Source organism: Manis pentadactyla, chromosome 13, assembly GCF_030020395.1.
Source record: "Manis pentadactyla isolate mManPen7 chromosome 13, mManPen7.hap1, whole genome shotgun sequence".
NCBI classification, from domain to species: Eukaryota; Metazoa; Chordata; class Mammalia; order Pholidota; family Manidae; genus Manis; species Manis pentadactyla.
In genome coordinates this window covers 100,021,851-100,037,300 of record NC_080031.1, presented here as the reverse complement: position 1 = coordinate 100,037,300, position 15,450 = coordinate 100,021,851, and the positions used below count along the sequence as shown (strand labels likewise).

At 44.0% G+C, this 15,450-nt stretch overlaps 1 protein-coding gene across 5 annotated transcripts in view; it reads left to right on the top strand.

Moving 5' to 3' along the window:
- Positions 1–1,188: 1,188 nt before the first annotated feature.
- Positions 1,189–15,450, top strand: part of SIL1 (SIL1 nucleotide exchange factor) — a 201,361-nt gene continuing 187,099 nt past the window's right edge. The window contains exon 1 of one of the 5 annotated variants that reach the window (XM_036897085.2): positions 1,189–1,327. Coding sequence is in view for 1 of the 5 variants with exons in the window: in XM_057490940.1 (XP_057346923.1) it covers positions 12,051–12,086 (36 nt within the window). In the remaining 4 variants the exon portion in view is untranslated. Of the gene's footprint in view, positions 1,338–12,036; positions 12,087–15,450 lie in introns of those variants that run through there. The other 4 variants (XM_057490941.1, XM_057490943.1, XM_057490942.1 and 1 more) reach the window with 4 other exon arrangements.

Here is a 15,450-nt window from a genome sequence, read left to right as displayed (position 1 = left end):
GTCTAACGGAGTGGTATCCTGGAAAAACAGGACTTTCAGAGGCATGCAGATCTGCCTAAAAATCCCAGTTCTACCACTTCCTGACTGTGAGAAATACTCTCACTGGTTGCAACTCAGTAAGTGGACATGGAGACAAAGAGAACAGCGGAGCGAGGCTTCAATGGCAGTCTTGCAAGATCCGTTGTCTTTACCAGGCATACTCAGGATGGTTGCAACAAGCAATTTATTCTTTAGTACTCCAGTCCCTCCCCTGGTTCCTCAGTGGCTGAGTACTACAGGGTTCACATTCTTTCCTGGATGTCACCTAAGCAAGTTATATCCATAATAGGCTTTCTTTACATTTGTCCTAATTTTATTGGCTGGTTCAAACCCCCCTCCCCCAAAATACACACACCTGTTGCTTCTCTTTCCTTCTCCCTCCTAGCCTGAGCAACTTCCTGGCATGTGTTTCACCACGTGCACTTTTTAACACCTTGTTATTTAAACGTTTAAACCCCTTGGTGGGAGTAAGTCACATATAGGTTTTATGCTTTTTCTGGCGTTGACCGTATGCCCTCATATAAGTCCTTTAACTTCTTTGAGCCTCAGCTTCCACATTTTATAAAAAGGGGATGACAGTTCTGATCTTAGGAAGTTATGAGAAGTAAATAAAATGTATATGCAGCACTTGGCACATAAAATATTAAGTGGTAGAGCATTATTAGAGCTGCAGGTGATTTTTATTTTTAAAATAATTGGTCGTTGTCAACTCACACAATACACAAGTATATAAAATAGGTGACTTGCACGTGGTCTATTGAGCATGAATTTTCAAAGGACTATTACTGCTTGAGATTCTCAGCTTTATTCCATACCGAGTCACAGCAGTTTGATTTATTCTTAATCCCCACCCTCCTGTTTTCTTTCTGATGATTCTATCGCTAGAAAGAAATTAGGCTATTGGGAAATCAAAGTCGAAATTTCTTTGTTCCATTTAGGTTAGCTTGGAAGCAAAAACAGGCCCACGGGAAGCTCTTTCAGACACCGCTCGCTCCGGCGGAGGGATACAGGACAAAATGAAGTTTCGGCAGGCTGCGCAGACAGACGCTCGGGGGCGGAGCTAACGGAAATCGGAGAGAGGTGGAGCTAACAACTCCAAGGGAGTGAGGCGACCGCCGGCCTTTCTGGAAGACTGCCATTGGGTGAGGCGACGAGCAACGTAATAGCTGCGCGCTCGGGGGTTCATACGGTCGCCGCCGCGTCTGCGCACCGGGAGCTGCTTGCCGTTGCGGCCGCCTGGAATTCTGGGGCTTGTGTCTGCCCCTCGGCTGCGGGCGGGAAGCCGAAGGTAGGGGGCGGTGAGGGCCGCCTGGCCCTGGTGCTGTGCGGGGGGGCTCAGGCCGCTGCCTGGGCCTCCTGCCGCCAGCGGCCCCGGTGCCTTCCCAGCACTGCCCCGGGGTCCCCACACATCCCCCTAGAGTCCCCAAACCGGGACGTCCAGGTGGGCCCTGGGCTCGTCATATTGTCTGCAGACACGGCTTCTTGGCCATAAGGGCCGCGTTCTCTTCCTTTCCCACTGAGAGCGTCTCCAATAACCCTCATAAATGCCAGGAAACGAGGCAGTGAGGGTCCGAGACTGTCTTATGGCTCCGCGTCTGTTTTGTTTCCTTCTCCCACCCTTAGTTTCTGCATCTGTCAGACCGCTTCTTTGTGGACATTCTGATTTGGCCGCCTTCTGTGTTTTCTCCACCATACGGAATTGGCGCCCTACTTGCGTCGTATTTCTACTCCTATCTGTGTTTTCCTTTGTCCTGGTAGATGGAAGACTCGCCTTTAAACCAGGGGTTACAGATTTTGGGGTGTCTCACTACCTAGGAGGTTTTGTGTATCCCTGCAATATACCCACAGGAATTTCGAATAAAGTGGAGCATAGGCACCTGCAGTCCTACCCAGGTGGTTCTGATTCAGGTGGTCCAGTTATTCTTGCTTTGAGATTCTCTGCTTCAGAGAAGAGAATCAGGTGACATATGAGCCCCTGAAATGGAGATCTAAGTGGGAAAGACCAGGATTCAGAAAATGCCCAACACCTGATTGCTAGTGGGTGTTTTCTTTGCACTGTAGAAGCTAGAAGGCTATTTGATACCTTTAAATAATTTTTATGTCTATGTATGTATACACACACACACACACGTCAGATCAGTTTTCTAATAAGTATTTTTAAGTGCTTGGCATCAATTCAAGCCCATCTGTTTTTCCGACTTCAATAAAACAAAACAAAAAACAAAACCACAACTGCTTTGGGTGGTTGAGGGGGTTAGGTAAGCCAGACTAGGTAGGCAAGAGAATGAATCCTCCGTGATTGCTAAGAGAAGAAACTGATGTGTTTATAAACACTAACAGGGTTTGTTTTGACAGTGTGAAAGATGTTCTGTATCTGTTAGTCTTTTTAGCTCTCACCCCACCAAGCTTTTCTCTTTTGTGATAAAAGTATACCAGATTTAAGGATTGGATAGGATTTTGATGGAAGCCAGGGCATGAGGATATTAGGACTGATGTCTGGTCTGTACAACATGGATTGGGACTTGGTCGCTAGTTCCAGTTGAGAACATGACCCTTAAGTTATTAAGAAGGTGTTGCCATACCAGATTTATTTTAACCTTTTATTGGGGTGCTTAATGAATTTAATCTGCTAATTAACATATATGCTGTTCTGATGAAACTGGCTACAGAAAAGACTGACTTCATTTTACAGATGGTGGGAATGGGGAATATATTAGAAGGGATGTAGTAGCCCAGGAGTGAAAAATTGCCTTGTTCTTTCATTCCTGCTTTCTTCCCCTCCCCTGTTGTCATTGAAACCAGGTATTTTCTGCAGAGACTACTTTGAACCCTGGTGTGTTTCATTTGCAGGAAAAAAGGCTAATTGAGTGAAAATGAAAAGCAACAAAATGGGTTTTAAAGTAAATATGCCAGAACTTTCAGAGAGTGTTCTCCTTTAGAGGGGTATGTGTAGGTGTGGTGGGGGTTGAGGGGGGCATGATTTAAGTGATAGGGCCATTGTCCAAAGCAGTTTTGAAAACCCATCTCTGAAACTGCCTTCAGAAACATGTGAGAGATCAGTTTCATTTACACATGATACCATACTGTATTATTATTATTATTTTTAACCTCAAATGGCAGTGTTAAGCAACCTTGTCACCTGACTTGTCTTCAGAATAGTTAACAGTTCTTTTGAAGTGGCTAAAATGGATTTTTGGTGTGTGGTAAACATTGATTCTCAGTCTGTCACTTTATCTATTAGTCATATGACCTTGGACAAGTTATTGCATCTCTTTGGCTTGGTTTTCCACTTCATAAAAATGGGAATAATACTTCGAAGAGTCATTAAGTGAGGTAATACTCATGAATGCTCTTGGGACATAAGAATATAATAACTTTGTTTTCATTCTCAAAGAATGAAGATTTGCTGTTAATGAGCATATCAAAAAAAAAAGTCTCTTTAAGGGAGGTTGTACCTTTTTCTAAATAGGTCGATGCCTTCTAATTCTTTTCATTATATTTGTGGATTTATGCTCAGACCTCACTCTGCCTTCCATCTTTTTCTTCATTCATTTTCTATCTTTTCCTGAGTAAAGGTTTCCTGCAGAGGCTGTTTGCCAGTCTCGTGGAGTAAGTCTCTTTTCAGGAGAGCTAATCTGCACATTCTTACAGTGCCAGCCCCTTGGTCGTGTATTCCTGGGAGTATTTCTCTGGAGCCTCAGTTGGTGCTTAGAATACGCTCTGTAGCACAGGCATCTCTAACCCCGGGATTTGGTGTCAGTTTGGATACTTGTCCTTGTGGAGCTAATCTTTTCTCTTTCTGAGTGAGGATGAATGCTGTATCCTCTGAGTCGGCCTTAAGCTGCAAGCCTTAGTCTTCCGCAGCATAGAGCTTCTCATTTTAATTATATGTGGTCTAAAGGGGGAGTATCCTGCCCTTTTCTTCATTTACTTTCACCAAGGGTTTCACTGCTGAGTAGGAGAGAAGAGCCTGTTGCCATTCAGGTGGGGCTTTGGGTAGCCCCTGATCCCTAGCATCAATAATAATTGGGTTTGTCTTTAGGACAAAAACCTCATGAAAGATTTGAAGTGCTCAAGACATGTGAAGAACCCCCCAGAATTTTTCTGCCTTGTGAAGACTTTTCACCTGGCATCCTCACTTGTGCAGGTTTCTACCTTGGAGACAGAGAGAAGCCAGGAGCAACGGAACAATGTTCAGCCTAGAATTGTAGTCCCTTCAGGTTCCACCAGGTAGCATATAGATAAGAGTGAGATTGTGTTGGCTGGCCATGCCCGCCTTCATTCTCCTATTAATGCCCTGGGCCTTGATATTTGAGGTGTCGAGAAGTGTCCGAATAGATTGGGACATAGATTGGGTGGCTTGACAAAAATTTCTGAGTTCTGGAGGCTCAAAGTTTGAGGTCTGAGGGCCAGCATGATCAGGTTCTTGTGGAAATTGGGTCAGCCCTTGGACATCTAATCAGGTATTTCTCAATCTTGTTCATTATCATCTTTTGAGACTTTTTTTCCTTAATTGTCCCTTTCCCCCATGGAATTTTAATAGCACAGGTACAATATGTATCTGTACTATGGCAGTTTGGAGGGCCACATTCTGTTGTAATGTCTACGATTTTTCTTCCCTGAGAATCAGTTTTCACCACCTTGGGAGTGACATTATGCTCACTGAGAATGCATGGTCTTATCCTATGAACTCTGTCTAATGTAGTCATCAAGGCTTGTTCTCTGTCCAGATGATCCAGCTATTACTACAAGCTTTTTCAATGCCTCAAACACCAAACTAATAAAAGTAGAAGAATATTGTCTCATCCAATCCTCAAATCAGTCTTCTGAGATAGTTGGTATTATCCCCATTTTACAGATGAAGAAACTGAGGTACAGTGAGTTTAAGTGATTTGACCAAGGTCAAAAAAGTTTGGTGCAGCCAGGCTTTAAATCCAACTGTGACTCCAGAGCTATTTCTGTTGCACTGTGCTGTGTCCACCCCCACCCCATGAGTCTGCAGTCATCAGGACATTTGACCATTCAACTTATATTCTCAAGTTCCTACTAGGTGCCTGGCTCAGTGAAAGATGTTGGGGACACTAAAGTAAAAAAGAGTTCTGTTGAAGAGCTCACTGAGTTTTTCTAGGGTGGGACTGTCTTGGGGCTAGCACCCTTGTTACTCTCTCCTGTTGGGGCCTTTTGTGAGATGGTTGGTTGTAGCTAAATTCTATCGTGGGAAGATTTGAGCACTAAGTTGGCCTTTAGGAGGGTCAAGCTGTAAATTTGTCTTTACTAGTTCCGTTTCCCAACTAGCTGAGCTATTTCTAATTGCTTAGCTTGTTGCATACAAAATATGACCAAAAAGATGTAGCAGGCCCCGTGAACTCCTTGGCTCTTAGCTGTTGGTGAGCATGAGGAGGAGTGAGAATGGTGTTTTGCTTTGCTTATTGATATTCCTAATCATTTAGAGCATAAGCTGTTTGTCCCTTTCTGAGGTTATTCCATATTGTCTGCTTCAAAACCTAATGCGTTAAAAGAGTTGGATAAGCGATGCAAATATGTGATGTTTCTTTGCGGTAATTGAAAGACATAATCAAAAACACTTTCAAATGCAAAACTGAAGCTTTGGGCAGTGACAAAACTAGGTCTCCTAACACTTGATTCACCCAAGGAACCACAGCAGAACCAGACCCAGCCCTCGTGTTTGCAAGGAAATTGATAGAAAGACCCCTAGGATGATGATCTTTTCCAGCCTAGAAGCACCATGATTTCAGACTTGAATAGCTGGGCCCAAGGATGGAGACTTTGCTTCAGGAATACAATCAAACCCAATTCCCCATGAGTATGAGATGGGGAGGGTCACAAAATCAACCTTAAATACCTTGCTTAGGAGCTGGTCCCTTAAGCTTCCCACTGGATTCAAAGCATGACCAATCAATGTTGTCTGTAATGATTGTCCTACTTTATGATACTCCCACTGAACTGAAGCCTGATAGTTTACTTGAATTTGGTCAGATGGCTGCTGTCCCTGTTGGGAGCCTCACAGAAATTAGAGGTGAAACTTCCCAAGATGTAAAGAAACGTCCATTTAAAAATCCATTGGCATCAACCTTCCTTACCAGACCTTTGGGATTCATATCTGATTCTTCTTCCAGTTTCTAGAACTCTCCCTCACAAGACAGAAGGGGCAGACTATTTGCAGAAAGGGAAGAGGCTGGACATGGACCCATGACCATCACTGCCCAATTGCTTCAGTTTTGCATTCCATGGGTTCTTATTTTACTGATGACAAAACTGATCCCCAGAGAAGTGAAATGGGCTCTATACCTTTTTTAGGGCCAACAGCATATTAATGGCAGAGCTCAGACTTAAGCCAGAGGGCTCACAGAGGGTGGCCATAGAAGTTAGAATTATTTAAAGCCTTGTAAAGATGCTATTGCAGTTAAAAGTCTCCAGGAAGGGAGTAGGCCCCTCCTCCACAGACTGTCTTGTTCATTATTTTATAACCCTCACTGGTGAAATTTTTGGCTGCTATGCGGATTTTTCTCCTATTCATGTTGAAGTGTGTTTCCTCTTGCTCTCACCCCTGGGAAAATAGATTTAAAGTTTTACCCCTGTTTTAAAAACAAAGAAATAATGCTCAGGCCAGACTGCTGTGAGTGTATTCTGTAAAGAGTGGGGCCCGTGCACCAGTGGACCTTATCTGGTGATCCAAGTAAACTTTTAATATATCTCTAGAAGAAAAAGAGAATGAAGGAATGAATGAATGATATGTCAAAATGGTTTAAAAACACTCCAGAGTCAGCTCACTTGGTTTCATATTCTGCTACTTACTTACTAGATGTCAGATCATGAACAAGTTACTTATTTTCTCTAAACCAGAATTTTATTATCTATAGAATGGAAATAGTAATAGCTACTTTTGTAACTGTCTTGAGAATTAACTGAGAGAATATGTATGGAAAGTGCTTCCTCTGGCACAACGTGAGTGCTCTATTATCATCAGTAATGGTAACAGCAGTTTCCAGGGCCTGTCCCTAGACTTGGTTGAGAATAAGTTATGCTGACCAAGCGTTACTTGAACCATCACATCATTGTCTGTCTTTGTTAGTTGGTTTATTGTTCATGTCAGTAGTCACTCATAACCTCATGCTGTATAACTGAAAGTTGTGAATAGTAAAGAACTTCTCAGCTTCTCTGATATCTCTTTACTTGGCTTAGTTCTCATCTTTCCAGACTCTCTAACAAGCCGCCCCAGCCAGAGGGTCCTGTTTCCTGGGCAAAGTCTGACAAGGGGATTTTAATGGGGAGGAGGGCTGGCTGGTCTAGGGGCTCTCTGACAGTGTGTTCTCCTTGTCTCTTGCCTTTTGCTCTTCAGCCAGACATGAAGCAATTAGCTTGTTAAGGGAACTTTGACTTCTGTCACGGCTTTCTTGTGATTTGTGTGTCCATACCTGCTCCTTGTGCAAGGTCAGGGAGGCACAGTCAAATACACTGACTTGGATTTTGTGTTCAAGTTGACTCTCTTTCCCCTTGAGATTTACAGCTGGTGCAGTGTGGCAGTGGGCATGGGAGTGTGGAAAAAGCTCGTGAAGCTACTACCCTCCATCTATTGATCTCAAGTTGAGTTTTTAAAAATCCTGAGCATCATAGCTATAGTCTCTGCCTTCTTTGAATGAAACAGATAGGGCAAAACCTCATTACTACGAGGAAGACTAGTCTGAATTGGTAAGAAAATAAAAATTAAAGAGTGTTTCAAAGAAATGCCATTGTCTTAAGTTCTTTGGCAAGCCTCTACAGTGTGTTATCTAGCCTTACGGCTTTCCCTCTGCCCTGAAACTGCTCCTGAGTTTTTATGGGAGCCTCCTCCTGTCTCCTGCTAAGCTTCCTTCAGGACTTACAGTGCTGATCAGAGAACAGTCATTCTTAGAGCTTTCAGTGGCACCACTGGCTGCGGAATGAATTCCCGATGTATGGGTTGTCCTGGTGGTCCATGCCTGTCATGTTGTGTCCCTTCCTACTAATTTAATTATATCCCCTACCGTTACCCACAGGTACCCTTTGCTCCTGATTAACTGGGCTATGTGGTCCTCTAAGCATGCCTTGTGTTTGTGTCTCTGCCAGTTCTTTTGCCCAGAGTACTTTCTCCTTAGGTTCCTGCTTTGTGCTGCACAGCCAGCACCTTCAGCAGGCCTTGCCTGCTTCCTCCTCATCTGTGTCCCCATAGCAACACCTTGATTATAGAGTTCAGCATACTTTATTCTGGTTAGTTATTTTGTCTCTTATTATATGAGCTTCTCAAGGACTTCTCTATGGGCTATGTTTATTTTGTGTCTCCAGCATTATTGCTGAGCATAACATGGACACTGTAAATGCTTGATGAATGAATAAATATGTGAAAGCTTGTGAAATAACAGTCCTGTTTAAATACCAGTTCTTTCCTGAAGTATTCCTTGATTTCTAGTCACAGTGAGTCTGGCATGCTCAATTCCCAGAGCCTTTTGTGTCTGAAGCAGTCAGATTCATTACAGTAAGTCTTCCCAACTGGATTAGAAATTCCTGGAGGGTGGACGTTGCATCCCTCATTCCTCTGTGTACCCAGCCCCCGGCACAGTTCCTGGCACATAGAGAGTATTTAAAAATGCTTGGGAATACAGGAGACCTGCTATTTGTTAGCTGCTGTGCCTATTAGTTGATCAACCTCCTCTGTCACTCATTGACCAGGATCTATCTACAAGTTAAAATCTGTTGTCAGGGCTAGGTAGGGAACAGTCAGTATGAGGCAACAGGGAATTGTGGTGGCCTGTGTCAAGGTGGAGTGCTTATGTGCTCCATGTGGGGCAGCTGCAACTCAGCCTATTGTTGTCATACTGCAAGAGAAGCCAAAAATCCAGATTTTTAGAAATCCCTGGGGATTACAAAGTACATCTATGGTCCAGATTTGACCTATAGGTTGGTTACCCATTTGTGACATTTGGGTAGAGGCTGGAATTTCACACACTGAAGTTTCTCTTGGAAGAAGAAAGGGAGGAAAGGGTATAACCTGAAAGCTTTTGAGGGGGTTTTGTTGGAAGCCTGGCTTTGTTTGAGAGTGCTCTATAATTTCCTGTGGGTAGTGACTTTGTCTCTGGGGCCGCAGGGCTGAGGCCTACAGATAAACATCTGTGGTCTGGGCTTCATCCTCCCTTGTATTCTGTCGCTAATCAGATGGTGACCTAGGGACTTCTGTGATTTTTGGTCTTTTTGCCCAACCTCTGCTGAGGTGAGTTTGATGGTTGTTCTTGCTTCTGTCTACTAGTGTGGGTCTGGTGGTTAGGCTGGCACAGCGTGCAGGCCCAGAGACCATTCCCGTTAATGGTTTCTCTGAGAAGGAGTTCTGGGTGAACAAGCAAAACCAAAAGGGAAATACACTGCACAAAATCATTGCCTAAATTTGATCAGCCAAGGGGCAAATGAGTGTAATAACCAGAAGGAAATCTGTACCTCTTTCACAGGACAGTCTTATCCTCTGGCTGTCCTGTTCTTCCCATTGTCCTTAAGGGCCCCTGGCAGTGCTTACTTGCTTGGCACTACCTTCTGGGTCTGACAGTGTTGCCACCAATGGTATCCCTATCTAAGGCAGAACTAGCTGATTGGAGCATCGCCGGAAGAGTACATGAGGAACTGCAAAGAGTGGTTGTCGCCTTGACAGGCCCTGGGTGGCTGGAGAATGGGGAGGACACTGACTTTTCACTGTATACCTTTGTGTGCTTTTAAAAATTTGAACCATGTGCATGTATTGCTACTATTATTTTTTAATGTACCTACGCAGACCCAAGTGTGGTCTCCTCTTCAAATTCTACTCTGTCTTCATTCATTCGTAAAGTGTGGGTTTCTCTGCAGACATCTGCACTCAGTCACTATAGATTGTCCCCTGTTGGTGGAGACAGCCTTGTATCTCTGCTTCCCAGAAATGTCTTAGGATTTCTCACCCAGGGGTCTTTGGAATAACAATCAGGCCTAAAGTATTTTACTGTTTTGAAAAGGGCTTTCAATATTTTATGTGATCCTTACAACATCCCCATTCAAAATTGAGGTTTGGAGAGTCTAAATGACTTAGAGTCATATAGTTGGACAGAGTAGAGCTGTGACTAATCCAAATAACCTTATTTCATATTCATGCCCCTTGCCCTTAGTTCTTATGTCAGTGAGGAAGTCTTCTCTTTTTGGAGTTTTCTTACACATTTCCAGAGCTTTTCCAGCTGGGGACCAAAGTGGAGCTGTGGTCTTCCCTCTTTCCTCTTTTGGTTCTAGCCTTCCCCTCTTTGGACTCTCAGTTACATAGGCTTGTCTTCTGTGGAAAAAAGGGGTCAGTAGTAGGTTCTCCATTTTCTAGATTAGGGTAAATAAGACTCTATTGGGGCAATACTTTTTATGGAAGCTTGAATTGATAGTCTGATTTCTTATTCTTTGCTGAGTATTATTGCTGCCATTAGGCAGAAGGTTTTGTTTCCAGGTTACAAATCTTTTTAGCAAAGAAGTAAGTGTGGAATAGAATTGAAAGGACTCATGTAGTTCTCAGATATAATTTAATGCTCCACATCCCAGAGAGAGTAAACATTGTAAAGTGTGCAAGATGAGTTTGGATTAATATTCTGACAACATGTGGGTTGGTGTGTAGTGCACTCCTGGGAGATCCTCCTCACCATGCACAGCCTGCCTTTGCTGGGCGGCCCCTTCCCACAGGTTTTCCCACAGCTGTTGTGCACCTGGGTGAATCATCAGCTTCCCTAAGCTACAGAAAAAACAATTTTAACTGATGAAAGCCCTCATACAGGAGGCGAAGTAAACAGACAACCCTGAGAGGCAGTGTGTTTCACTACTGTTTAGCTTCCCCTGCATTTGTCCAGGGTACTCACTTCACCAGAAACACTGGCTGATCCTCACCACTGGTCTCTTCAGAAGACATTGAAAATCAACTTGCTTTTTCTACTCTGCTGTCCCTGCTGACATAGGCGTGGAAGGTCTCTGGAAGCCTTAGAGAGACAGTAAGCAACGTGGAGGGAAGGCTCAGTTGCTTCTAAAGACCTAGCAGAAATCCTAGACTTTTTACCTTTTCTATTCCTACTTATATTAGAATTAGGTTGCCTTCAAAGAGAATTCTCTGTATTACTGACACAGCCCAAGGTGGGAGAGGGTCCTGGTACCACTTTTGTAATCTCTGAAGATAACTTGAGGGCATGTAGAGATCATGCTTGGGTGGTCTTTTCCTCACCCAGTCCTGACCTGTGCTGTGCCAAAGAGACTTGTCCCAGCACCAGCTGATGGCTTAGTCAGGGTCTCACTTGTTGGCAGCTTTGTAGGTCTAGAAACTCAAGATAGTTCACCCAGGTTTAAACTCCTCTGGGCTGTCTTAAGTGCATGAAATTCATGAGACCATCAAGCCAAAGTTCCAGTTAACTAATTAACTCTAAGAAACATGACCACCAAATTGATTTGTGTGGACAGGTAGGACCATTGTATCCTCTATAGGAAAACTAGCTGGGAAGTCAGCTCACCCCTGGAGGAAATCAAGGTGAAGTGTGGTGGAAACCCCTTGGCTATAGTATCAGATATATCCAGATTTAACCATATACTAGCTGTGAGTCTTCAGATAAATAATTTAACCTCTCTGATCCTATTTCTTCATCTGTAAAACCACCTGGGGCTTTCATGTATGTACATAGTAAGCACTCTACATGTTTTGTCCCATTTATAACGTTCTGGCCTCCCCCGGCGTTGTCCTTTTAGGGCTTTTTCTGTAGTCTGACCACAATACACTTGTCAGTCTGTTAGGCCAAAGGGAATGATTTGAGAGGGACTCATTTTTTTCTCTAGGTTTCCTTTTATGTATTCTTTGCAGACCACAGCCCTTCTTTTGCACAGGTTACAGTAGGAAGAACTAGATTCTAACTCTCATCAATCCTTTCCAACCCAAGGAATCTTTCCTGTTACCATTCAATCTACACTTCTTTGCTGGGCACCCACAATTTTTTTGCTGGGCACCGAGTATGTGTCAGTTTCTACTTGGCCATGGAAATACAATGGTGAGTGAGACAGATGTGGTCCCTGCCCTCATTATACCTCTCCAGACCCCCTCCTTAGATGGGTTCTTTCTGTGGATGACTGGTCGTCTTCATTCTTCGTTGCTTTGTACTAATTTCCTTCTGAGAGGGCATTCCTCTCCCTAGGCCTAGGGGACAGTGCCCCTTGGCTCTGCTTGTGCCCTGCCTGCTCCTAAGCCAAGAGGGCAGTCCACTGAGGCGGAAGGAGAAAGCTCCACAGGCTACTACTGCCTCGGCCACGCATGCCCCTACCGCCTGGATTTAGCACTCTTGAATGTTCCTTTTCTCCTTGCACACAGATTATAGTGTACTGGTAATTTAAACTCAAATAACCCTCTATCCCCTCTCTGCTTAAAAACAAACAAACAAACAAAAAACGCCCAGTATTACAGGGTTGAGAATGAAGCGGGCCAGCCCTGGTCTCCTGGTGGGGTTTGTTTTATCATGTGTGTTTTTTATGTAGTATTGCTGTGGGTTGCCCTTGCTTTAGTAAGGCTAATGTGTAATTCAGGCATATTGATATTCTGCAGTCATAGAATCTCACATCTTTCACTACCTTATAAATAGTGTGACAGGTAGATTCAGGGGCTTTGGCTGCCAGGAAGTGGACTGACTTCTCCACTTTGGAACCCAGACGGCATTCTGGCCCCTAGTGGGCCCTGCGTAAAGAAGGCATAGTGTCTGGTTGATGGGTTTTTCAGCTTCAAAATAATGGCCCGAACGTAGCCTTCTGTTCCCTTCCCCTTTTTCTTTTGCCAGTTTTACCAGCAGTTGCCGAGAAGGGTGTGTGGAGAAGCAGGCAGAATGGCTGTCTGGGAGCCATTTATTTGAGAATTCCCAGTGGAGAAATACATTTTTCTCTCCCTCTCTTGCTGTGGTGTGTGGCATTATGACTTGGTACTGCTTGTCCCTCTGTAATACTGAGGCCAGTGTTTGACTCCTCCAGCTCTGTTGGGGTTTTTGACAATAAATTGCTTGCTGGTTGGTGTTTCCCCCAAATTCCATCACTTTCCCAGAGGTGGGGGAGTATGTCAGCAATTAGGGACCTAGTTGAGCCTCTGTGTCTGGCACTGTGACCACTGAAGGTGTCGTGGCTGAGCCCATATGAGCCATGTTTCCCACTGCTGCTGGGGCTGAGCATTTGCTACAGTTGGATTTAGCTTTTAAGATTCACACTAGAGGCTTGGTTGGAAAGGAGAGCGTGCTGCCTCATCATTGCTATGGTACCAGGTAAACCTATCAGCCAACAGATGTCAAGTGTAGGAAAAAAGTGCAATAATGTTATTATAATAGTTATCATTATAATAATCAGTTGGCATAGCTTTTGATAAGAGGCAGATCCTGAAATGAGTGCAGGGGGGAAGGGTTAACCTTGAACTACAGCACAGGGAATGAGTGCTTAACCTTGCAGGAGATGCATGTGGAGCTACTACTTCTCTGCACAGCTAGGGGAGCTATGGAGACTTCAGCTGGGGTCTGCTCTGCTGACACTGTCTTCCTCATGGTGTGATAGAACACACACTGTCCTTTAATTTAAGGTGCTCTGGTTGCAGGATTACCATCCCAGCACCCAGCAGCAGTGGGTTCTTAAAAAGGCAGAGAGTCATCCCTGAGATCCCATTTGGGACTTTCAGATAATCCAGCCCCATCGTCCTAACTCCAGATGATGAACTCTACTTCCTATAGGCAAATTCTGTTCCTTACTTAGGGAGTGGTGGCATATCTCAATCATGTGCATACTGATTGTGGTGAGCTGTGCTCATTGAAGACAGCTTTTCCTTACTCAGGGAGTTTGCTGGAACTGCATTCCCGTCCTGGTTAGGAAAGTGATAATGAAGAGGTGAGGAGCAGAGCTGGGCTTATAGGTTGCCTGCAAAGGTAGCATTCGGGAAGGAGAAAAGAGTCTTTAGATTCTGGCAGACCTGGTTTTGCTCTTGACCTTGCCATTTACTAGTTATTGGACAAGTTGTTTAACCTCACTGAGCCTCGGGGACCCGTCTGTGTATGTTTTCATCTATTTTTTATTTGTTTTTCACTGACAGCTTGAAGTACCTTTCACTAAGTAGTTCCCAGTAAATGCTCGTGCTTCGCCCACCTCTCCTTGCATACCCTAAAGACTAGAAGGGCAGAACAAGACCCTTCCATGTCCATAGGGAATTTTGGCCTCAGTTAGTACTTAATGTGAGCTTCTTCAGGTGACGATGTTGTGTCTCTGAGCCACGATCCTGTCTGATCCTCCTCTGAAGCTGCCTTATCGGGGGAGGGAGACTTTGCTATTTAATGTTTGGGCACATATCTGCTTTATCCAAAGAATTAAAGATAGGGTTTAATATCCCATTCAGGGAACAGTGTACCTTCTGCTTCAGCCCCTGTGGCCTGTTCCCATCTCCTTTTTCCTTTGGGTGTGTCACTTGCAGGTACCATGTGCCCTGGGGAGCACTTGTTTCTTGCAGAGGATGCTGGTTGTTTGGCTCAATCTCTTTACTGGGTAAAGGTTTTTGGGTTTTTATCTGCCTGGGACTTTGCTGTGGACTTATTTTGGAAGCCGGGAGCACTCAGACAAGATGATGTCTTTTTAGATTATTTCTGGCTCTAGGTCAGTTTATCACTATGGCTACCACCTGCCTAAAGAATGGCAGGATGTAGAAAGTAACTTCTGTAAGAAATTTGGGTAAGAGGGATGTGAAAGGGGAAAGAACAGTTCGACTTAAGATCACAAGGGGAGAATATCTTCTCCAAGCAGAACCATTTGGTTTGACAGAACTTCATTTCCCTTCTCTGAAATTTTGTTCTTTCAGACCACAAACATATATAGAACATCTGTTACCTTCTAGATACTCTGGTAAGCTCTGAGATATAGTCATGTTTCCTGCTCAGAGTGTATTGTGAATATAGATATTAATCAAATTAACAATCATACACGTAAATGTAAAATTACAGTTATAGTAAGTGTATAGAAAGAAAGAAATATGGTACCATAAGAAATTTGAAAGACATTTGACTTAGTCTTGGGGTTAAGAGGGTATTAGGGAAGGCTTCCTTGAAGAACTGATGTTTGAGTTAAATTGTGAAGAACAGGTATTTGCTAAGCAACTTGACATGAGGTTGAAATCAGTTCAGGCTGAGGGCCTAGCTTTTACAAAGGCTCTGGTTGGGGGCAGGTGCGGCAAGGAAATTACTTCTTTGAGGAACTGATAGAAAGTGGCCAGAGCACAGAAAGTGAGGGGAAGTGGGTACAAGTTGAGGTTGGAGGGATTGTCAAGGGCAGGCTTGGTCAGCCGTGGCAAAACGTTTTGTATTTACCTGGAGAGCAGGGGAAGCCTTTGGAGCGTTGTTAGTCATGGTT